Below are 24,895 nucleotides of genomic sequence, written 5' to 3'. Positions count from 1 at the left end.
AAGCATTCCTCTTCAAATCACGAGCCGAGCCCAAGAAGATACAGTATGTTTACTAGTTGCAGCAAAGTTTCAGACGTTTACAGTAGACAATGGCTGAGATGAGTTTTTGAAGGATCTACAGCTGACCCAGTCAAAAGCCACGTTTAGATTAGAACCAGTTTTGATTCTAGGCTTCATAAATGGTCATGAAGGTTGACGGGAGGCCACTGGGCCAGAGAGGAAAGAATCTCTGGCCAAGGTGAAGGACTTTGTAATGTAAAGACGAGCTACACAAGTTCCGTCAACCTTAATGAATATTTATGTAGCCTAGAAGGAAAAAAACTGTTCTAATGTAAAAGTGGCTAAAGCAGTGTAGTTGTAGGCAAATTGACTTCTCTTTTTGCATCTTGAATTAGGACTGGGCGGTTAATCGAGTTTTACGGTTTCTCGAGAAGTTTTATGAAATCGATTAATATTTTGACATATCGAATATCTCGAGTTTAGGCTGTAAATGCGTAAGATTTCGCCACTCTGATTTCCCTTCTGTGCTGTGGAGCGGTCCGCCCCGCCTCCTCCTTGCGTGTGTTTCCCCCCAACAGAGCTGGCTCCCCTCCCCCTGGCTGTTTGCACTTAAATAAAAAGAAAAACCTTTGCTGAATTTCGTGAGGTTTTTTTCCCTTGCATAGATAGAGATATATATCGTATATCGAGATATAGCAGACACTAATCGAGATTATTGTTTTTCTCAATATCGCCCAGCCCCATCTTGAATAGGTCTCGTCTGCTCATCTGTCAGACTTTTTATAATTCTAATGTGCCAATCCGTTGCCATATATCTCTTAACGTTTTTCTTTTGTTTTGTATCAAAGATGTTCAGATGCTGGGTGTGTTCATCTGTCAGTCCCTCTGTTCCAATTCTAGGGTACATTTCTCGAAACCATAGTTGCTAACTACATTAGCTACTTTGTTATTTACAATGCAATTTCCCGTTGACAACTACCCACGTTGCTAACAGGCTAACAACTACACGTTCGAGAAACGCACCCCTGCTGTGGCAATTGAATACCATTTCACTCTGGAGAGCGGACTCGTTAGGCCGAATTGCTACCGCACCTTTCTTCAGCAGATCCATCTTGTTCTCGTCATCTGCAGGTCTCGAGCCTCCCTCGGCATAGTACTGGAAGAACTCCTGGAAATCGACACAGCAGGAAAGACGAGTTAACCATCAAGCCAAATACGCGCCTAAAAAGCACACAAAGTTCTGGCACACGCCATGCATTTCTATACCGAATCTTCAGCAAGTCTACATTTCTCTTCATAGTAGTGGAAGAACGCCTGGAAATCGACACAGCAGGAAAGACAGGTTTACCATCAAGTCAATGCCAAATACTTGGTGACTCAGAGTATTTGCATCTATTTACACATGTTTATTTACAGATTGAAATTGAAACATCAGTTGCTGACTTCAGTTCCCGACTGATGGAAACATACCATTTTGGGCAGGGCGAGGTAGGACAGGATGGCCAGCAGGATGACTACGCAGGCGGTGATGAAGTAGCCAAACGCACTGTCCTCAAGCGCAGAACCATCTGGAAGCATACAAGGAGACATCACAACACTGTTTTCAAACTTAAAAAAAACTTTCGAAAGATTGGCAAAGCCCTTGCAAAATCTTGTTTCTTTATTATGAAAAAAAAGTAGGACTTCAGGTTTGAGATAGTTTTATTCTAACAAAATAACGAAACCGATGCCTCAGCGGTGTTAGCCAAAAGCTGTAAAATTTGCCTTTTTAATGGCAAAATCTAAAAAGCATTAGCAATGGGATCTCATGTTGTTCTGCTGATTTGATCTTCATGCATGAAGTTCATGCATTTTAATTAGAGCCCTTTATGTCACTTCTTACCAGTCAGAGCAGAGATCATTTCTACAATTTACCTTCTTATGGTACCACCAATATTGGCGTGTTACCAACATGATTTCATATTGTTTCGGTAATTTAACAGTCAGTCATACACATATTATCTTATGGCACCACCATTATTGGTGTTCGCAATTTGATTTCATAAATATTCAGGTAATTTATCAGTCATACACATATCAAATTGTTCAGGTATTTTAACAGTCAGTCATATACATATTAACCATATGCCCTCATTGTCACCAACTTACCAGCCAGGGCGCAGATCATGGAGACAGCAGCGAAGGTGCCAGCCAGGCCCTGGCCGCTCATGATGGGAGTGGTGTAGGCAGCAGGCAGCATCCCCGCCAGCCCAAACAGGCTGCCCTGCAGAACCGCACCAAACGCTGGAGAAGAAAGCAGAATACAATAGAATAAAAAAGTATGGAATGCCTTCATAGTCGTCATACAACTTACAATGAGATCAGAACATAGAATAGAATTTAATAAAATAGAATATCTTTATAGTCTTTATTACTATTATACAAGTTGCAAAGAGATCAGAAAATACAATAGAACACCTTTATAGTCAAGTATAGTCATTGTACAATTTACAATGAGATTTAAATAAACATATGTGTAATAAAGCAACACAAAAATAAAAAATACTGACTAGCACTTTTGGTACTGAAAAGAGGGCTTATGTGAGTGTGTGTACGTGTGAAAATGTACTCAGAACTAGACATCACAAGACGCTTCAGATGTGTCTTGTCATGTGTCGTAGTGTTAGCTTTTCAAGGTTCAGCTACAATCGCAAGTCTTTAACATCATTTGCCATGGCACACACCCACCCGTTCCCTCAAAGAACCAAGCTCTCCACCTGACTTCAGTTCTCACCCTCACTACGGCCTCCAAGCTAGTGTGAAGGCTACGCTTAAAGAATGTGAGTAACGTCAACAACCGGGGCCTTATCTACAGGGTCGATGTGTCCTCCGTGCCCTCCCACCCCCACCACCTTCAGATGGGGAGGATGGAGGAGCGGTCTGGGGAGAGGACGGGCGGCCGGTCTGGGGGGAGCACGGAGGGCCGGTCTGGGGGGAGGATGGAGGAGCGTTCTGGGGGGAGGAGAGAGAGCCGGTCTGGGGTGCGCCTAGACTGCTGGAGCTCACTATGGCCTACTGAGACAGGCGGAGGCCGGGCTTGATTAAAACAGAGGGCCTGGGGCCAGGATGAAGATGGGTATGGGGATGGGGAGGTCTAATACTGCAACCATCTGGATGGGATATATACATACAAGGCAGAGAGACCAACTGTGAAGCTTTGCTTTTTCCAGCAAAGTTACAGAAAAGCTTTTATGCGTGTAAATGGGTGCAATGCATTTGATCTGTCTAGTATTGTGTGTATTGTGTAGGCTGCCAGATAAATGACTTTACTGATCCTGAAGGAATTGAACTCATTGACATAAATGAAGGGGATGCTGTAAGTTCGATTCAAAAGTGAGGCAACCGCAGGCGGTGTGGCAAGACCCGGAAACTGGAAGGAAGTCAACATTTCCCATTCATCTCTGCGGGACACTTGAAACAATGCATCTCCTTTAAACTTCTTGCTGAGTCTACTCCATTTCGTTCAAAGGGCAGTTTCCTGTCCGCTTCAAACAATACAAATATTTTCTTCAGGCTGACCCTTTATTTTCGAGAGTTATGAAATAGTTTAACTGACCAAAGAGCATTGTTAGTTGAGTTGATGGACAGTTAGAATTCTTTTGATCGACGGTCAAACAACCGTCGTCCCATCAATGCTAGCTCTCAGCATTGCTAAGGTACGAATCTGGATATTTAAAGCGGGAGAATCCTTGCAGGTCAATCGCGGCTGCTTCAAAACCGTGAAATGGAAAACAGTAGAAGCCCGCTGTCGAATATCCATATACTATACACGTCAGTGGTAGAAGTACCAGCAGGTGCCTATACCACAAAGCTGGTTCAGGAGTAAACCAGTTCACTTAGGTAGAAGGACTCCAGGCCCTTCTATTAGATGATTTACCGCTTAACTTAACCTGGTTTACACCTGAACCAGCTTTGTAGTATAGGGCCCAGGTGACGGGTGAGAGAGGCAAACTCACAGTTGATGCAGACGATCGAGACCATGGTGAGGGCGAAGAAGGGCACCGCCGCCACCTCCACCTTCACCAGCGCCGCCGTGAACAGGAACACCACCAGGATGACCGACAGACAGCCAGAGATACGCAGCTTCTGAGGAATCCTGAGGAGAACAGGGGACAAGGAGGCGGAAGAGGAGAGAGAAAAGGGGACAAGGATGAAGACGAGGAGGATGAGGAGGAGGAAGAAGAAAAGAGGACACGGAGGAGGAAGAGAAGGAGGAGAATGAGGAGGAAGAGGAGAAGGAGGAGAATGAGGAGGGAGAGGAGGAAGAGGAGAAAGAAGATGGAAAGGAGGAGGAGGAGGCGGAAGAGGAGGAGGAGAAAGAAAAGGAGGACAAGAAGGAGAAGGACGATGAAGAAGAGGACAAGGAGGAAGAGAAGGGAGAGGGGGAAGATGAGTGAGGAAGAGAACAGAGGAGGAAGAGGAGGGAGAATAAGTGGAGAAGAGGAGAGTGAGGAGGAAGATGAAGAAGAGGAGGAGGAAGAGGGTTGTGAGTAGAAGTTACATTCCTGAAAACTGTTTACACAGGGGGGAAAGGAGGGAAGATCCCTGGCAATCCATCCCTATACCCACACATAATTAAAATAAACATGGCCGCCCCCCCATCAAAGTAATGGGAGCCTCAAACAGGGATCATATGGCTGGTATGTACACTCTCGCTCTCACGCCAAGCCACCTGGGCCCACAAATCCCTTCAAACCCCCCACCCACCTCCGAGGACGAAAGCCAAGACAATGTGACCCGAAAAAGAGGTTTTATAAGGATGAAGACAGGTATGCCACCAGGCTTAGACAAGTAACTGTGGGGTCATTAGGGGGCAGGGGGGGTTGGATGGCTGGATCACTATGCAGGGATGTGCAGCAGAGAAGGGAGAGATGGATGGACAGATGGGAGTAGAGGAGCACCAGGGAAGGCAGAGAAGGAGGGATGGAGAGGGGGAGTGAAGAAGAGGGATGGAGGGATGGATAGAGAGGGGGGAGGAGAGGAGCACCAGGCAGGGTTGTGTAGAAGGGAAGGGAAGGGAGGAGTGAGGGGTCTAGAGGAGGGAGGGGAGGAGGGATGGAGAGGAGGGAGGAGAGGGGCACCAGGTAGGGTTGTGCAGCAGAGAAGGGAAGGAAGGAGGGAGGGGTGGAGAGGAGGAATGGATGGAGGGATGGAGAGGGGGTAGGAGAGGAGCACCGGGCAGGGAAGGCAGGGGAGGAGGGAGGGATGAAGAGGGGCACCAGACAGGGCTGTGCAGCAGGGAAGGGAAGTGAGGAGGGAGGAATGGAAAGGGGGGAGGAGAAAGGGATGGAGAGGAGGGATGGAATGGAAAGGGGGGAGGAGAAAGGGATGGAGAGGAGGGAGGAATGGAAAGGGGGGAGGAGAAAGGGATGGAGAGGAGGGATGGAGAGGGGCACCAGACAGGGCTGTGCAGCAGGGAACTAAGTCATGAGGTTATGGGGTGAGGCTCTCAGCACAGCAGGACTCTTACAAGTTACATAAGACTTTCGATAAGCCGCGCGGGTTCTGAATTTCAAAGTAGGGCACGTCCAACTGACTGAATGTTGGATGTAAAAAACTACATGTGGTCAGATACATTCAAACCAGAGACCGATTAAAGGGACTTCACTGATTTTTGAATGAATAAAAAATAAAACCACACAGTGATGTATTGCAGTGTAGCTGGGACTGTGATATGGCCAAAAAAAAATATCATAAGAAGCAGGAAAATGTAAGGATCACATTGTTTATTCCCAAAGGTCAGTGAGTGTTTACCCAGCCGGGGGTACATGTACCACTAGGGGTTGGCGAGTACACCTCAGGGGATACGTGGAAAATTGTAATAACAAATATATGGAGAATGTAGTCACGCTGGGATAGAGGAACAGATATAGAACAGGAGTGAGGGGAGTACTCATCATATGACAAAATTGCTTAAAGGGGTATGGAGGACAAAAAAAAACGGTAAAAACATTGTCTTTACGGCAGCACAGTTTCGTGAACTATTGCAAGGTGCAGTAACTACATATTTTGTCAAAATTGAGTTTACCAGTATACTGAAAATGGTCTTCATTACACCTCCTTTGTCTTGTGGCAAAGCCTTAGGGTCCAAATGGGTCCCGCTTTAGAGACCATAACTGCAATAACTACAATATCCAACCTAACTAACACCAAGGCTTTGAAGGCCATTTGCTTAGTTTCAATATTGGCGTAGAGTTGGCAATGCATGTTACTGCAATTTGCCTTTGTAGGGCAGTGTACAGGTTTGGCAGTTGCCTCACCTCTGGTGGATGAAGGAGTTGAGGCAGGTGAAGAAGAGGAGCGGCATCATGGCACACATGGTCATCACGTTGCTGAACTTGAGTTGCAGGACGTTGCGCATCTCCTCCTCCCCCGCGCCCGCTGTCACGTTCTGGCTGCCATTGCTGTGGCCGTTACTTCGCACTACCACAGGGTCCTTCAGCCTCTCAATGAAATACTTAAGAAGAAGCACATCAGAAGAGCGATGAGGTTTTTTTGAATGACTTTATGTCGCTTCATTGTGAGGTAGATGGTGCTAGCCCAACAATAACAAGGCTTTTTTTTTTTTAACGGAATGAAAACACAATTGTCGTGGCACACCCCAAAACTTTATGCAGTGCTTTGTAAACTTTGGCCAACACCTCGGCTTATGCCTTCATCAGGTTCATTAAATTTAATGCCGTGGCTCAGTGGTTAGAGCACTGGACTGGCAACCCAAGGGTTCCCGGTTCAATGCCCGACCGAACCACGGCTGAAGTGCCCTTGAGCAAGGCACCTAACCCCCACACTGCTCCCCGGGCGCCGCTCAGCAGGCAGCCCACTGCTACGGACTAGTGGGTGTACTTCAATGTGATTCACTAGGCCAAATGGGATAAAGTGCAGAGAAAGAATTTCCCCTAGGGGACCAAAATTGGCTCCAATTGGCCAATTACTGTTGGACAGCCGTGCACACCTGACCTCACCACCTCACCAGGGGTGCGTTTACTTTAACTCAAGAAAGACCTCTTTTTAATGGAACCAAAATTATCAAAATTTTACAAGGCAGAACTGAGTATAACAAACAGAAGACAAGACTGATTCATGGAGGGATAAGATGGTGAAGGACCATTCACAACAAGGCATAACCTCTCATGGGACTAGCAAGCTAAAGATGCAAGACCAGTTACACCACAGCCGTTTGATTCTCAAGCATAGGAGTAGTCGTTAAGCTTATTAGCTCAGCAAACTTTGTTTATGGCATGGCGTGAAGTGTGTGTTTAAGCAAGGGAATGTCTGTTTACCATGGTGGCGGTCATGAAGAAGTTCCATGGAAGTAGAGTTCCAAGGCCGAGAATGAAGAAGATGATCCACACGGCATGGTACCTGCACCACACATTACATCAATCTTAAGTAACAGATTAATACATGTTATTACCATTTTGGTGACAAGTTTACATGGGCTCTCCATGACCGGGTTATATACCCATTCTTAAACCAGCTCGCCGCTTTCTTAGCATGACATGAACTGAAACATCATTAACCCATTCATGCAGATGGGATTGCCGGCAATCACATCCATGATTTGTTGAAAACGCATAACTACATCATATCAGCATTGCTAAGAGTCGTAGCCCCATAATGCACGTCGTTCCACCAGTGGAACACAGTTATAGACATTGTAAAGTTAACCATCACAGCACTACCTTGACAAAATAAAGGCCTTTAGTAATGCACTACGCCTTGGTCATTGCCATTCTGGTAACAGCAAATGTATAACGCTGTGTTTTAAACAGGTTAAGTAAAAGATTAATGCATGGTTACCGTATTACCATTTTGGTGACAATAAGTTTATAACATAGGCTCTCCATGACCGGGTTATAAACCCATTCTTAAAACCAGCTCGCAGCTTTCGTAGCATGACATGAACAGAAACATCAACATCTTTTGGCCCATGGACATTGTACAATTGCAGCACTTGTACTCACTTGTCTTTCGGAGCGCTGGCAGTCATTTTCACTTTCTCGTGGCGTGGTGTTAAGTGTTAATCACTGAATGGCATCAAATCTGAAATAGGGACAAAATGAGAGTTATTAGTCAAATGAACTCCCTGACCACACTTAATACGTCCTCACGTCCCCCCTGTTGCAGGTACATCTTTATCCTCAGACAAGACCCACAAGTGCTGCCAAAAGGGTTCTACGAAACGCAAAAGAAAAAACACAAAGAAAAGAATAACAATAGTCCAGATTAGTTCTAAATTAATCCCCTAACTACTAATCTATCGACTGTCGACTTGAGCTTTACATCAAACATCTCCAGTTTTTCGATCTCCAAGAAGTCAGCCGCCGTGGAGACGAGAGTTCTGGGCTACGCGGCCGCACCGGCCACTTGGGTGCAAACGCTGGTCAGGTTCTCGTCTCACACACACACACACACTTCCCCTTCTCAACACACACACACACACACACACACACACACACACACACACACACACACACACACACACACACACACACACACACACACACACACACACACACACACACACACACACACACACACACACACACACACACACACCCCTCTGTTCCGTCTCGCGACGCTCATGCACTGCTGGCTCAGCAGCGCAGAGCTCAGGGGCAGAGTAACCCCCCTCCCTCGCAACACACACACAAAAACTAATCACATTTTAATTTATGGTGAAATTCCTTTCCCTCTTTGCCAAAGCCCCTCCACCACCCCCCACCCCACCCCACGCAAAGTACAGCAAAATCGGCCAGACACCAAGTACACATTGTCTTGGGTATTAATTTGACATTGGGCCATAACTTCAGAAAAAAAAAAACTTGGTCGTCGAACCCAAAAACCAAAGCGTGAAACTGCAAGAAGAAGGCAGAAGGTGGAGGATGAAAAGCTCCCCCCCCACTCTCCTCTGGTCTAGCCTCTCTTCTCCTCTAGCCCCTCCGCTCTCCTCTCTCTTCAGCTGCAGAAGCTCCTGGTGGCTCTGACTGCCAGATGCTAATTTATTCAAAGCCCTCTCCAAAAACTGACAAGATGGGTTTAAAGCAGAGCAGAGTTAAATCCCTCGGCAGCATGCACACAGCAGAGTACGAAGATAGATCACCACCCAACAGCAGAGTATGCAGATAGACACTCATCACTTAAAAAATGAGTTAAGACTGAAAATGGTCTTAATAACACCTCCTTTGTCTTTTGACCAAGCCTTATGGTCCAAAGGTTTACCGGTTTGCTGTCAAAATTGCAATAACTACAAAATCCAACCTAATACAATACTATGAGGCTTTTTTCTCCGTTTCAATGTTGGGACAGTTACTGCACTTTGCTGTGGAATGAGTGTCTATCTGCATACTGTGCTATGGGATAATGGTCTATCTGTAGGGATGCATAGCAGAATATGCAGAGTATATAAGCGCTGTATGCTTAATATATGTGCAAATGGTGTGTGTAATGTCTGTGTTTTTCTGTATTTATTTTCTGTGTTCTACTGGACACCTTAATTTCCCTCAGGATTCACAAATGACACGCTCTACTCTTGTCTAGTATGCAGATAGACCACCATCCCACAACAGAGATAGACACTCATCCCACAACAGAGATAGACACTCATCCCACAGCACAGATAGACCACCATCCCACACTAATAGAAGGCAACCCCATAATAGGAAGCAAGCAAGCGACTTGAGCCTTCAAAGAACTACCAATCATCATTCAAAGAGATAACACCTTCAAAAAAGATCAGTGAAAACACAACATAAAATACCAGTCAAAAAGATAACGCCTTCCGAAAAAGAAAAAAAACCCTAGGCTAATGCTGAAGACACATGATCTGAAAACTTACTCCTGCAGAAGATGATGTTGCAGACTCCTAACTCCTGCCGGCTTGACAAGAGACAGATGTGAGGTCCCCAGAGAGCTAACCAGATGTCCTAGGGGCCAGCTCTTAAGTCAGAAGAGACTACTGACAGAGGGGGCCAAGCCAAGGCAATTTTATACTTAAGAGGTGGTCTTGTCTAGTGTATACGTAAGTAGCCACCAGAGTGGAGTGGAGTGGAGTGGAGTCGTCCCACCTCCCCTCCCAAACTCCCTCCCTCCTTCACTACCACACTTGGTGGAGTGGTGAACGCCCCTCCTAAACTGCTCCCTGCCTGCCCTCCTGACAGAGATAACAGATGTAGCGGCTCTACTGCGCTGCACTCCAACTTGTCCATTGCTGGATGCGCTACACACATGCACACACATGCGCACACACACACGCACCTGGCCTGGAGAGTGAGGTGCTGTCAAAACTCTCTGCCAGTGCCAATACACAGGACATGTGTATGCACAAACGCATGAATAAACTCTCAGTCTCGTTCCTCAGAAAACAAATGTTTGCACTGAACTCAGTGTCATCCCAAGGTAAATGGATGAGCTGGAGATCTCTGTGTGTGTGTCAGAGAGAGAGAGAGAGACAGAGAGAGAGACAGAGAGAGAGACAGAGACAGAGACAGAGACAGAGAGAGAGAGAGAGAGAGAGAGAGAGATCAGTGTGTGTCTAGAGTGCACATATGGCAAGCAAATCAAACAGGCAGGTCTCTAAACAGAGGAGCATCTCTTCAACCCTGTAAGACAAATAACTGGGCCGTGCTGTATACAGCTAAGGGACCAGGCCAAGCCAGGCTGAGCTCCAAGCATCCAAACAACGGCCTGTCCTGCCAGGCACTCACCCTGATTAGGACCCCGTTTCTCGAAAGCGTTGCTGCTAACCAGTTAGCAACTTAGTAGTACTTGCCAATCGCATTGCAACCAAGTAAGTTGCTACTGTAACTTAGCAACGATGCTGTGGAGAAACGCACCCCAGATCATTTCCGTCAACAACCTTAACCTTCAACCACAATAGAAAAAAAAATACTAATCTGCTGCCAAAAAGTTTCTCCTTTGGATTTTTCCAGCGCAGAGAAGCAAGACGTTCAGAGACAATGACAGAAATCAAACTGCTGGAAAGTAGAGCCAGCAACAGCTGATCGTAACAGAACAGATCCTCACCCAACCTCAACCTTTCCCTTCAACCACAACAGAAAAAAGACGGGCTGGCCAAATGTTTCCCCTTTGGGTTTCTCAGCGTAGAGAAGCATGACGTTCAGAGACACCCACAAAAATCATATGAGGGGCTGACCGTGACCAACCTGCTGATAAGTTGAGCCAGCAGCAACAACTGATCATTGTACTCTGCTAATAGGGCAGATCCTCTCCCATATAGACCCGGCCAGCTGATGACGAGCGAGGGCAAGATTATTGGACAGATCATGGCGTTCTGTTGCTCAATGCCAGAGATGCAGTGCCTTAGCAGTAGATAGATAAACTATTATACGGCCTCTGATTGCATTTCCATTAAGATATTAGATGGAGGTCAATGTCAACACTACAACACATTGGGTGGAGACACTGTGGTTTATTCGACAAAGGTATCCATGTAGGAAGTGGAGTAGAGTAACAATTAAATTGATCCCCGGAGGAAAATTAAGGTGTGAAGTAGCTTACATGTATACGGTATGTCCACATGGACATATCACACAAAGTAACAACCACCCAGGGCTCCAGAGAGGGGGCATAACCGGACCAAATTCTCATAGATTAAGGCAGTGCTCACAACAATACAGAAGTGGTTGTCCTCCTATTACCACAATACTTCAGGGCAGGACACTGAAACAGATTCATGCCTGGCGAGCGATCAGGGACCACCAACAACGTCACGTCACGAAACACCAAGCATCTGCACTCAAGAGGAGTCAAGAGTGTTAAGCAAGTGGTAAGAGTACACACAGTTCGTTCACACGGATGGATTGAGAAATACTTCTTAGGAAATGGACGAACAAGTTATATGTGCATTGAACGTAACATACCATCAAACATTTGAATTGCTCATTGAAAAGAATGCCGTTCTGTTGGTACCACTACAATCGGCATCGCTTTGTTCACACCGATTCATTGAGAAATACTTATTAGGAAATGGATGAACAAGTTATATGTGCATTTAACGTAACATACAAGCAATGAACCGCTAAACATTTGAAAGCTCATTGAAAAGAATGCTGTTCGGCTGGTTCCACTACAATTGGCATCTTTTTAGATGTGGTGACCTTCTGAAAAATGAACTGCCTGATGGATTCATCATCACTATCATGCCACCGAATGACTCACCAACCTATACAAGACAGGCCAAAGAATATCATGACAGGGATGTTGTAATAGTCAGGTCTATTGCCTGGATGACAGGCATTGCTTGGATGCCATACAACAAAAACTACCATACTACCCAAATTGGCTCTCAACTTACTGTATGCCTTGTACTTCTCCGGAACCACACACCCCTATTTAGCAGCAGGAAGGTTGTCGGGTCACCTCTCTCACACACACACACACACACACACACACACACACACACACACACACACACACACAAATTGCAAGCCTGTGCTCCTCCCGTGGGCCACGTGCATGCAAATCCGGAGCGATCTAATTACCCCAAACTTTGTTACAACCAAGGGAATTTACTCTGATAGCCTCCGTCACATGGTTTTGAAGGGGGTGGAGGGCAGTGAGTACAGAGTGGCGGTGGAGGGGGCTCTGATTGGAGACACTGGGCTCCTGATTGCGGGAGTTCAGCCCGTTAATTAAACCCGGCGCTGCGCTGCCTTGTGCCTGCTGTGTGCCAGCAGCTGAGTGCGCCACTGTATCGCAGTCCTCTGCCTTGCCAAATCAGGGGAGCTTTTCTCGAAAGTTAGCCAGTTGGCAACTTGAGTAGTTGCCATTGCCAATGGGAAATTGCATTGCAAACACCAAAGAAGCTAACATAGTTAGCAACTAAGGTTTCGAGAAATAAACCCCCAGCTGTGCCACCCCCACTGCTGCTGCCTGCTACCGCCCAGGCTCCCATTAACTTATTGGCTGCATTCGTGATGGCGCATTGCTGCCAATGCTGTGCAGAGAGCATTTTGCCATTTCACATGCATTCTGGTTAGAATTTTCTATCCAGAATGCATTACAATTTTGCGTGCTGCGCACAGACTGTGCAGCGATTCTCCATCATGAACGTGGCCAATAACACTCCGCTCCTTGTGTCAAAGAACTATAGACGCCGGTGGCTTGATGGCCTTGTCTGATAGGCCTCATCTATGAATGGACATGGCCAACTGAACCCAATGGGCTCCACTGCCAGCTCAAGCCTTCAACATCACCACTCTGCTCTTGCATCAAAGAGGAAGACGGCGGCTTGATGGCGTGGTTGATCAATAGGATCCATCTAGCCCGTAATAGCAACTGCAGCTTTTCAAGGTGCAACCATTTTTTCAGTGCCACCCAGTGAGAGTAAATAGAACAATCAATGGTGCCACTATATTGAGACATTGAGTGATAAAGATGGATTACCTCAGTGGTAGTCTTAGAAGGAAGATTAAAAATGAAATAAAGAAATCTTTTTTTATTTCCACAAAAGTGAATCAGCCCATTTTAATGCTATGTTTCTCTTACAACAATGCTTAACCGCTTACAGTACTATGCTTACCTGATCTGATCAGATCAGTCTAGACCGATAGACAGAATAATCCAGATTAGCCCACCTGCCCCCCAACAAAGGGGGCGCTGTAACAGGCTTCTCCATGCACATCATTATTAATGGGCAGCACCCTAATGGTTAGGAAGGTGGTCTTATCACCAATCCCAGCCCTCACCTCTCCCTGCCTACACCTCCATCCATGGCTGAAGTGTCATTTAGCAAGGCACCTAACCCTACATTGTTCCAGGGACTGTAGCCAATACCCTGTAATACTTAAGCCGTTTTGGATAAAACCACAAGCCAAATCCAAGTACCTGTATAATCAAACTGCTCATTTATCATCACTGTTTCTCCCAATGCCTAATCTACGGGAACCATCAAAATTCCCAGGGTGCAACAGTGTGGCAAAAAAAGTGTTGTGTCAATCAATCATGACAAGGAACTCTGCTCTGAAGCTTGGGTAGCCCTTCTACTTTTTCATCACCAACCATAGCTACCGGTGTGCGTGTGATCTGCCAATGGCTGAATGTATGTAAATGTGTGCTATGTTTTATAATCTATGTTTAATATGTTGTGCAATAATGCCTTGTATCCATGTATGTTACAAGACACCTTAATTTCCTCCGGTATTAATAACTGTTACTCTACTCTACTGGCCCATTGCATTGAGTGCAAACTCGTCCTTCCAAGATGATGAAATCATGCATTGGCACTTTTTCCTGGGACACCCCTCGGATCACACTGTCAAAATTTTAAGGAATAGTCATCAACGAACATGAACCATCAGGGAGTTCATTGTGTACACATGGACACACCAGAGTGAACATCACCAGAGTGCCAACACAGCTCTTGGGATGCCTCAGAGGGCCGCTTCACATAGTTGCCGCTACCTGGGAGGAGTTGACGAATTAGTGAGAGCAAATGCCAAGAAGGACCGACTCCTTGTCAACGAATTCACTTGCATATTTAGGGTCAAGTCAAGTGTATGCTGGTTGTTCTTGGGTCTCTTTGAAGTCTGCATGCCCTATATAATAAGCAAGCTGTGCATACGGACAGGAGGTTTGCCTCTTTTCTGCTTAAATCACTCTTCTGCTTAAAAACTCTTTCAGGCAATTTCATTTCATATCAGTAGAACATTTGCATCAACATTCTCCAGAGCAAAAACTGAGCAGGAATAACGTTGTGGCCAGTAAGGCTATTTTAACACACAAATGCACAAAAAACATGTCCAGTCCATAGTACAAAAAAAGAAAAAACGTTAGAACAATGCTTTGCTCCAGTTCCAATAGGAACACAAAAGGGAAAGTCTTCCATGTGAAGCACGTTGCCGATAACAGAGGCTAAACCGAAAAGGTCTGGACAATTTACACTTCATTACACTATGAAGCAACTGAAGAATGGCGGACAGATGGTCAAACCACGGATAGTTTGTAAGCTTTTTACTGATTTAGTCTAAAATGTGACTGTGTATGGCCAAAACGCATGGGCATCACCACAGCTGTTCCAGGCCATTCCCAGGAGGGACAAAGACAGGCCCGGTGCCCTAAAATGTCACGCCCGTACATAAATAGTAAGAGCGCATGTGAGAAGCACGAGTAGACATCCGGGTGACGGGAGGATTCATCAGCAAAGCAGTCAGTCAGAACTTTTACGTATTTCGCCACATAGAATGAGTATTAGACAGCCGTATTCATTATGCTCCATGTTGATAGTCTGAGAACCACGATGAAATGTATAGTGCTAAACGTACACGATATAAAACATGAGAATGTGGCGTGCCTAGTTCTAAATTGATGGCACATGGGCATGGCTTTGTCGGGTTTTCGGGTAAATGCATGATGACACACAAACTGAATTAGCGTGTTAGCCACCAGGCAGATTGGTGAGGAGGAACACGTGCCACGTCCATTGATCTAAACTGGTAGGGTGTGCTGTGTCTTGTTTCAAGAACAGGAACGTGTTCTGGTTAGTGATATATTTTTACCCCGGGCTAGCCGTGTCGACGCACGTGGTGGTTCATACAGCGAATGCCAATGTTTACGTTTCAGAAACAGACTCATGTTCAAAGAACACCTCAAGGTAACTTTTTACTAGATGGAACTGTCTGGATGTCGTCTCTACCCTCTACAGAAGTTTTACACACAACCACGAGAATGAATGAATGAAATGCAGAAGCATGGGTAAAACCGGTATATTTCCGTTGTGAATTAGAGCTCTAAGCAGGAAATGAGCAAAGTAGGCTTACTACTCAATGTTAAGACAGTTCTTTGACTCCGAGACCAACAAAATGAGTAAAATTAGTTGTCTTTAAGTACCGAATAATCGAATTGAAATAAAACGGGCGCTGTAATTAGTATATAAGAAATGTGACAAATTCCCGGCGAAATTCGCTGACGCGACAGCGACATTGTTTGAACTTGGCGGTAAAATATAATTCCGGTTATTTGGGCATTTGGATATTCTTTGCGTAGGCCATTTAGCAAAGACGTGATACAGAACATATTTCGGAACTATTGTAAATAAAGAACCACGGGACCAGTAATAATGTTGAGCTGGTCATTGTGAATAATTTGACACATCTAGCGTGGTCGATCGTCACCTGTACTTCGGCATCCATACAGCGGCAGAACTACACATTTATGTAATGCAATATATAGTCAAAATGCGCAGCGTTCTCTTACCTCTTTGAAGAGCCTCTCACCGGCATGGACCTGTAGTAGGTTCTGAAGTCAAACTCGCTCTCTTGCTGCTCAGCTCACAGTCTCTCAATCTGCGCGCCACGCGCATATCCCAACCAACAAAAGAACAAACCACCACGGTAGCCTCCCACACAGCAGAGGACTCCGATGCGGAGCCGCGTTCAAGTCACCACATCCGTGTCACTGTCACATTCCTTTGGGTTCCACTTGGTGGATCAGGGTCGCCACCGTGCGCCGCCCCAAATTCTACTGTCAAAACGCGGACCATAATCGCATCCATATCTGATTCACAAACGCGGACGCGCTGTAAAATCTAACGGACGTTGGTACAGTTTTTGTTGGGGCAGACACGACCGAACAGCGCTCTCCAGTAAGTATTGATTTATTTATATTAGGTGATACACAAAGGTACAAAAAGTATATCTGAAGCTTTTATACTATCAATGCTTATTGATATTTCGTAGGATTTTGTTTTATGACTTTAAAAAGTGTATGTTAACCCTAGTTGTTTTCAAAACGAGACAGCTAGTTCATTCATTCAAAGACATGGAGAACTACATTGGCTATTGTAGTATTTCCTAAATGGTGTTAAAATATGATGCCATCCGATACATGGAGGAAGTGCAGTTGAATAAAAATTATCTACATTGTGCCCATTTTAACAGCCTTGTTTACGTTAGCTTGCTAGCCAGCTACTAGCAAACCGGTTGACTGAAGCAAACTTGTGTAAAGTTAAACGTAGGTCTATAACTAAGTGTTCAAATACTCTTATGAAACGGCTATATTGGTCTGAATTTGGCTCGTGGTACACTTTTACACGGATTGGTGATGCTCTCAACAGGTTTGGCACCAACTGTGTTTTTAACGGCACAAATCCTAAAGCGGTGGCATCATGTTTTCCTCACGTTAACGAAATCCAGGCTAATTATTTATTAGCAATGAATGGCCATGAACTGCGCCCTCGTCCCATATGCTGTCCATCATTGGTGAATGAATGAAGTAGCTGGGCTCATAGTTTGATACAGATGTCCGTGGTTGGGCTACAAATATCTGAATTTGTTCTTAATCTTGTGCAACAGTAAACAGGTGGAATTACCTCTGGGTCGGACAGGGCTAGCCAGCTGTAATCCACCCTGCTACAGTGATGCCCGCCTGCCTCCCGGCTTTTACGACCAAGAGTAAGTAGGACATTGTACATCTTAGGCTATTCAACATCATTACTGTCACGGGATAGAGATGTGAAAGAGCGTTGTCCATTCCATATGCAATGCAATGTCTGATTGTCATCTTACGAAATTTAAATGAAAGCTCTAAGTTTAGCTCTGTTGCCTTTTCAGATCGGAGCGCTGATGTGATGTTTCCCCGTCGACTGATGAGGGAAGGAAGAGAAGGCAGCCACGACACGCGATTGTTCAACATGACAGTGAGACAGAAAAATAATGTCAAGATAAATAAAAAATCATGATGAGTGAAGTTCTTCGTCAGGTTGTGTTTTTTTCGGGATCTTATTTAAACGGTGTCTAGGCCAGGTCTGTGTTATCTGTAGAATTAAATCTAAATGCTGTTTGTAACGGTTAACTGGTTTAGTGTTCGTTTATTGGGATTAGGCCTATAGCATAATAAGAAAGTAACTTTATGAGCACGGATCCAAAATGGTCCCGGCCCGGAACATCTATGAGTCCGGAATGGGTCCGTAACTGATAAAAAGTAGTGGAACCGTGACGGATGCAATAAGTGGACACGTAATGAGTCCGCATCGGATGTCGCGCCTCCGAACCGGGCTCACTGCGGAGGTACGCTTCTGCACGCGGATCCGTTGCGGGTGACAAACGGGTCCCTTTTGACTCCGCACCACGCCTCCGCGTCGGATGATAGGCGGCGTGCAAGTGGACGCCGATACGGCCCCGTTTACCGGATCCGTTCCGGAGGATGGCCTCCGGATGGTGGACTCCGGGGCGGATCCATTACGGTGCACTTTTGCTGTGTGGGCTACTTCGTCATCAGAAGGGACGCCCACCTAAACAAGTGCCACTGCCAACCTTGCATCATACATTATTCCATCCATCTATGACTGTCAGTCAGACGATTCATCTTAAACATAGCCTACAGTTGTGATGTCGTGGTCAATAAAACAGTATTATTAAATATGATTTAGAGGTATTTCGATGTAGGCTATATGTTGTTGGACTATAAATCCTGTGCCATGCCCAATGGTTGAGATTTTCTGATTAATCCACAGAAGTTTGTAATTCTACCTTGGCTGTGGGCCTATTTAATGGGAACAAATCCAAAAAGGAATCTACCGGTACATTTGTTTACATACAGACTTGGCACACAAAGAAGTCCCTGTGGTGCAAAATAGGCAGTGTAATAGGCTACCACTGCCAGATCTTTCAACACAAAGTCAAACTACAAGCCAAACCTAAATCATATCTTTGCGTACACCTGTTAAAGATACTTTGTGCAAACCATAGCCTACTATAAACACCACGAGATCCACTCTCTTACTCAAGAGAGTACCTGATCATTTAGCAACGTAAAAGTTCTCTTGTGAAAGTACATCAATTCAACACCTGATAAGCTACTTACCTTAAAGACTTGCATGCCTGCATAAAACCTGGAATCAAGTAATAGGACTACTGTATGTGTTCAATCAAGTCAGTCCTGCAGCTCAATAAAAATTGCTCGTACACCTCAGTGGTGAGTCGCTTGGCATAGATTCCTTTTTTTCCTAATCTAGGGGGTCACATGGCGCTGCTAAATCACCATCTACACACTGTGGGGCAGGGAGGGAAAGGTCAAGGGATCACAGAATCCTGACCCCACGTGGACCTCCCTCAGCGCACAGCACTGCATTGACCCCTGAGCTGGGGCCATCAGGCTGAGGAACTCCTGCTGCACTACTTCCTGAAATGCAGACAGCAGTGATGTTCTAAGAATCAGAACATTCTATGAATCGTAATATTCTAAGAATCTGGCTTACAGTTTAACAGTTTTTTTTCTCAGGGCAAACACACTTCTTCAGGGGTTGGGAACCTATGGTTCGAGGGCCGTTTACATTTGCAATATAATCAAGTTATATTTCCAGGGGATCTAGTGAAGGTGGGGTCTGTTGTAGGCTAAGGTTTGCTGCCTTGACTTCTATATCGGCCCAAAGTATAGGGCGAAATCCTGGTTTTGTGTCCATAGTACGGCCCTTGGAGGACTTAATAAAATTTGTGAAAAAGTGGTCCCTCGAATGAAAAAGGTTCAACACCCCTGCCAACACAATGCACAACACCTAATGGCTGAAGAAGGACTTGGGTCTTTAGGTAACATAAACAAAACAAAAAAACCTACTTTTTAAAACTCCAACTCCCATTGTGACACAGCACTCCACAGCACACAAGTGTTCACTGCACACAACAAAATTGCATTTATGCCTCGCCCGTGCAAGGGGGCAGCCCTCAATGGCGCCCCTTAGGGAGCAGTGCGGCGGGACGGTACCATGCTCAGGGTACCTCTGTCATGGAGGAGGATGGGGGAGAGCACTGGTTGATTACTCCCCCCACCAACCTGGCAGGTCGGGAATTGAAGCGGCAACCTTTGGGCTACAAGTCTGACACCCTAACCGCTTACCCTTGACTGCTTACCCATGATTTGACTATATGTGAAATACTAAATTAATCACAATTTTCCCTGCAACATCCCCATACTTCTGCTGCATTGTTTTTCACTTTGTAGTAGTGGAAGAGCAGAATGAGTCATGGCCACCGCAAACATCTCGCTTGGCTACTTTGCACACAATGTTCATGCTCAACTCGAGAAACCCACTGCAAAGAGGAGGGGTCCTCCCACCATTATCCATCATCACATGCGAAGCCTCTCGGTCGTAAAAGCAACACTTCATTTGTCAGAGATGTGGTCAATTCCAAAAAACATGAATGCAGAACATCCTAAAAGTTTCCCTGCCATAGCCACTAAATCAATGAGCCACAATGCCCGTTAAAACCAAAATCGAACCCCTCGTCATAAAGCGAACCAGCATGGGTGTTTTGACAGCACAGAAGAGGCTCACACATGCCCATCAGGCCAGGACAGCCTCATTTCAAGTCTACACTTGTGTAAACAGCGAGTTTGTGAACATGCATAAGCTCAGTTGGAGAGGCTTGTAGGGTGCTGCTGCACTTCACAAGGGCCCGTGGCCTTACACAGCCAAACACAACAGACCCCTATAGCGGGCGCTTTGAGACTACCCCTATGACAACACAAACAATACACCTTTCATCACCCTCCTGTTGCCTATAGCTGTCATTATTACATAAATGTTTAGTTTTTTTATCCAACATACAACAACAACAAAGTCAACTAAATAAACTTGGCTTCATCAAACGATAGCTCACTGCTGAGTCCCATGCTTTGCAATAAGTGTTGACAGGTGTGAAGGATCACCAAACAGTTGATTTTAGTCTGGATTCATGGAACTGCTTAGCAAATCTTGAGCAAGGAGAGAAATTGAACACATGCCATACTCCACAACTCTACTCGGTTTTTTTTTACTCAATGCAGAATGATGCATCTTGAAACCATTAAGGGAAAGGTTGGCAGTGCATGCTAGGAATAGTGGCTTACCCAAGGGCTCATTCCATGCGCAGAGTGGAGGATTTTATACGCCTTTTCTGACAAGGTTACACAGAGGTCATAATCCAAGTAGCCCAGTAACAGTTCAAATGAAGCTGGAGACTCCCTCTGTATTGAACTTTAGATCTCTGAGCGTTAACTTTGAAATAAATAAATAGATAAATAAACAAAATCCTGTCAGATAAATCTACATGTAATGTTGGCTAAATATACTTCGCCTATAACGTGACTATCTTGGAAACTTGTAAGTAAGATATGGAGATAAACGTGGGGAGCAATGGCTTCATGTGCTCTCTCTTCCCTGGCCAGGCACGGTTGTTATGCACCGTAGGGACCCACTAGTCTGTTTCTCTCTAGTCCAGTGTGAGTCACGGGCTCCTCTGCAGTGACTAGCTGCTTCCAAAACACTTCCATTGCTTTACGGCTGCGGTACGGCACCGCTGACAGCTTTGGCCGGGGCCAGGACAAAGTTATCTGAAAGGGCCCCCCAGCCCTATAGATACAATGTAATTAGGACCCAATTCTGGGCCTTTTCTCTACCGTGACAACTGTCCCCTTTGTCCCCCCCCTCTGTCGGCACCCGTGGCTGCGTCTCCCTGGCCATGGGCCTGGCTGCACGCTTCAACCGTAAACCTAAGGGCATCCAAAATAGAATTGGCCAGGGCCTTGTTTGCATTTTGGTTTTGGCTTCCAACCCATGTGGCAACTCTGAGAGGAAACAGAAGATATTATTTGCGCGTATGGTCAGACAGCCCTCCATCCACCTACATGCTGTCTGGTCTAAAACGAGGGTTTCTGTGGTCGGGAGGAGTGCAAGTCAAGACTCAACAACACACCCACACGTTAGTCCCATTCCCTCATCCCCACCTAAACACACATGCTCAGTCATACATATGCACGCACGCTACAGCCAGCATTGTTTTCGTGAAGGAAAGTAGGCGTGTGGCTCATGTGGTGTGCTACGCTTAAAAACCAAGAGGGGAGGATTCTTGGTTTTTCTTGTGCCGTTTCCCATCTTATAGTCAGCCGCACACAACATTACAGCGAGACATTAACCAACTTTAGTAAGGCATGATGGCAGTCCTTGACTCAAACTTAACATGGAATAATAAAGGTTATTGTACAAATCTTCCATTTCCATCACATTTATTCTGGAGAAAGAAAATTTGAAGAAAATTAATTCACATTTGCAGTATTTCTGGTGTAATTTTCACGCATCTAATGCTCTAAAGACACTTTTTTTTTTTTTTTCAGCCCAAAAAAAACATTTCATACTTATAATGTAGCATTTTTAGTTGTTGTCTGAAGTGCACGTTTTAATTCAGTCAAACCACCATAGGGCGGAAAGATTTTGGGGTTAAAGTTGGGATACCTGATAATCCACCTTTTGACTAAAGCTTAGACTTTGTACTTTTTCAAGTCTGCCCTCTCCTCTGGGGTCAAAACTCTTATCCCTTCCCATGAATTCTTCAAATGTCAAGCAAAAAGTAGGATCTTGGAAACAAAAACAAAAAAAACACCTTGCCGTAGTATAGAAACACCCAAAATTGTCCAACTTTTCAATGTCACGGAAAGAACCCTGTGGAACAATGTCAACCTTTAAATTTTTTATTTTTTTTCCTGAAGCAAGTTTTAAAACAAGTAAACGCTGCGGCACGTTTTATGGGGGGTGGGGGGTGGAGGAGACTAGCCAACCACTGTTATGTAACACAAGTCTCCACGGCAGTCAGAGAGTTTGCGGTGGCACTAAGAGGCACATGGTGGCGTCTGAGAGAGTTGCACATGATGACACCTCCCATGAGGAAAAAAAAAAACTTCCAAAATGATTCATATACAGTATGGACTGTATAATTATTATACAGCATATAGGACTTGTAGCTATGTAAGTTTATCCATGTATATGCATTTCCTATGGTTTCCCATTACAGAGGTTAACTTTACATCCTTAAGTGCTACTAGCCTGACAGGCCAGACCATTCATTTTGAATTACTAGAATTACGTAATCCACGAATGGTCTGATATTAACGCTTCTCTGGGGAGGGTTTTCAGTCGGTTTTCGGACTACCAGTGTTACCGGCCAATAAGCAAACGCACTTGGGAGCGCAATAACATACGTCATGAACGCCAACTGTCAACGATTGGTCAGAGCTCAGTTCAAACCAGAGCTGAGCTCACTCCTCCCACCCAAGTGCTCCAGGGCACCGAGGACCCAGACCTTTAGACTTTTTTAGATTTTTTTTTTTAGATTATCCTTTATTGTCTCTTCAAGAGAGAAATTCAGAGAAAGAGAGAGAGAGACTTGAAATTAATTCCGAAGTAATTAACGTGATTTGGTAAAACCAGGCTAAAACACTACCACAGTAGGCTACATTCTGCAGTGTTAATTCAACACATTTCTAGTTTTCTAGCATACTCTTTATGTGCTGAATTAGCACGGCCAATATTGACTTTATACACCACACTATCGTCCGCATATGGATGGCCTTGTCTTGCAGCAATGCCTTTGAAGTGATTATAACAAAGGTAAAAGGACAACGGAAGCGCTGCGAGGATTCAAGACTTCTTAAAAACACAGGTGCTCTAACAGTCGACATCGGTAGCAGACATCAAAAAAGAATGAGGAAACTCTGGCACTTCGGTTTCATTATGACTATTTTTTTCTCAAGGCAACAAGAGGACTGACCCTCAGGAGTGCCACAGTTTAATCCTCCTATTTTGATTATAACAAATATACTTTTGCATTTCTTTTACATGAGAACTAGTTTATGCATTTTTTAATATGTATACGATGTGTACTATATTGTCCGACAAACATTACCTTAACTTTGTCATTGTGCGTTCCTACCGTGGCTCTAACGGTAGGGCACTGAACTGTCCGAACCGGGTCCTTAACCCACCTTCCCCGTCTTTCTCCCCATTCGCTTCCTGTCTGCCTCTCCTACTGTCCGATCACCAATAAAAGTTCTTATATAAAAAAAACTTTGTCATAGTGCTAAGTTTAAACGTTCACACTGTTGACTATTCCAGATGAGATCATCTTTCAAGACAGAAATGATTCATCACCTAAAATGATTGACACTGGTATTGAAAAACAGAGGCTTAAAATCTAAGATTTCCCCCCATAAACAAAGTATTATAATTTCTTAACCACAATGCTGAAAGCTCCATAGTTTGACATGAGAGTAGAAATCTCATTAAGCTTTGTTCCACAGACGCCATGGCTGTTGAAGGCTATTTTCAGAACCCAGTAATTGCACTTGTGACGCACCCAGGAGACGTGGGCCTTTTGCGGACGGATGCTGAGTCTGGGTAAGTGCATCACTCCTCTTGTAGAGTAGAAAACTTTTATTAATCCTGAATCCTGAAATTATGGATTGTACCATACATCATACTAGTAAAGAACCTTTAAAAAACCTGTAAAAGCAACCAAATAACATTCTTGGACAGCAGTGACCTATGGTTGTGGAAGCGGTCTTAGAATGGGAAGGTTGCCAGGTATGAATCTCATCCATGGCTGCAGTCCCATTGAGCCAAGTAACTAGAGTTTTTTTTTAATGATAAAAGCGACAGCTACATGTAATGTACAGGTAAAAACCAAAAAAAAAGGAATACGCTTTACGCAGCTGTGGAATACAGCTCTACTGTACCGTCCTCCTTCATCTATGATCAATCACTAATTGCATATTGCTGATTTGGAAAAGCATGCGGATGGTATGCTATGCGTGTGTGATTGTACTGTATGTATGCATTAGCCTAGAAAACTACGAACTCATCCAGCGGACAAAAAATATGTTTGCCTAGTGAGCCTCGTTCATTGTAGGATCACAACCACAGGCACCGGCCGTAGTCCACCAATCACAGCATAGGTTTTTCTTCACCCCCTCTGTTTGACTCTTTGGGCGGGCTTTGGCAGGACGGTGGAGACTGCAGCCAACAAAAAGCAGTGATGTCATTGGTTATAGTGTTGGCCAAGGTAGTGCAGAAGCAATTTCAATACAAAAA

At 44.9% G+C, this 24,895-nt stretch overlaps 1 protein-coding gene and 1 long non-coding RNA gene across 6 annotated transcripts in view; one reads left to right on the top strand and one right to left on the bottom strand.

Annotated features, from left to right (window-relative positions):
* Nucleotides 1–24,895, bottom strand: part of slc29a1a (solute carrier family 29 member 1a) — a 43,295-nt gene that overhangs the window by 8,853 nt on the left and 9,547 nt on the right. Inside the window, exons 1-9 of one of the 5 annotated variants that reach the window (XM_063191547.1) lie at nucleotides 20,884–21,371; nucleotides 8,004–8,082; nucleotides 7,320–7,401; nucleotides 6,300–6,496; nucleotides 3,996–4,135; nucleotides 2,149–2,283; nucleotides 1,471–1,568; nucleotides 1,267–1,314; nucleotides 1,093–1,168 (exon numbers count right to left, since the gene is read on the bottom strand). In XM_063191547.1, coding sequence (XP_063047617.1) covers nucleotides 1,093–1,168; nucleotides 1,267–1,314; nucleotides 1,471–1,568; nucleotides 2,149–2,283; nucleotides 3,996–4,135; nucleotides 6,300–6,496; nucleotides 7,320–7,401; nucleotides 8,004–8,029 — 802 coding nt within the window. In that variant the 5' untranslated portion in view covers nucleotides 8,030–8,082; nucleotides 20,884–21,371. Of the gene's footprint in view, nucleotides 1–1,092; nucleotides 1,169–1,266; nucleotides 1,315–1,470; nucleotides 1,569–2,148; nucleotides 2,284–3,995; nucleotides 4,136–6,299; nucleotides 6,497–7,319; nucleotides 7,402–8,003; nucleotides 8,083–9,877; nucleotides 10,073–16,254; nucleotides 16,393–20,883; nucleotides 21,372–24,895 lie in introns of those variants that run through there. The other 4 variants (XM_063191545.1, XM_063191549.1, XM_063191546.1 and 1 more) reach the window with 4 other exon arrangements.
* On the top strand, nucleotides 16,401–17,745 carry LOC134441295 (uncharacterized). Its single transcript, XR_010033133.1, has 3 exons — nucleotides 16,401–16,642; nucleotides 17,352–17,450; nucleotides 17,610–17,745. It is a non-coding gene; the product is annotated as an uncharacterized LOC134441295 (long non-coding RNA).

The sequence above is a fragment of the Engraulis encrasicolus genome, chromosome 24 (assembly GCF_034702125.1).
Source record: "Engraulis encrasicolus isolate BLACKSEA-1 chromosome 24, IST_EnEncr_1.0, whole genome shotgun sequence".
Lineage (NCBI taxonomy): Eukaryota > Metazoa > Chordata > Actinopteri > Clupeiformes > Engraulidae > Engraulis > Engraulis encrasicolus.
Note: the sequence above shows the minus strand (reverse complement) of the source record. Positions and strands in the feature narration are given on the sequence as shown.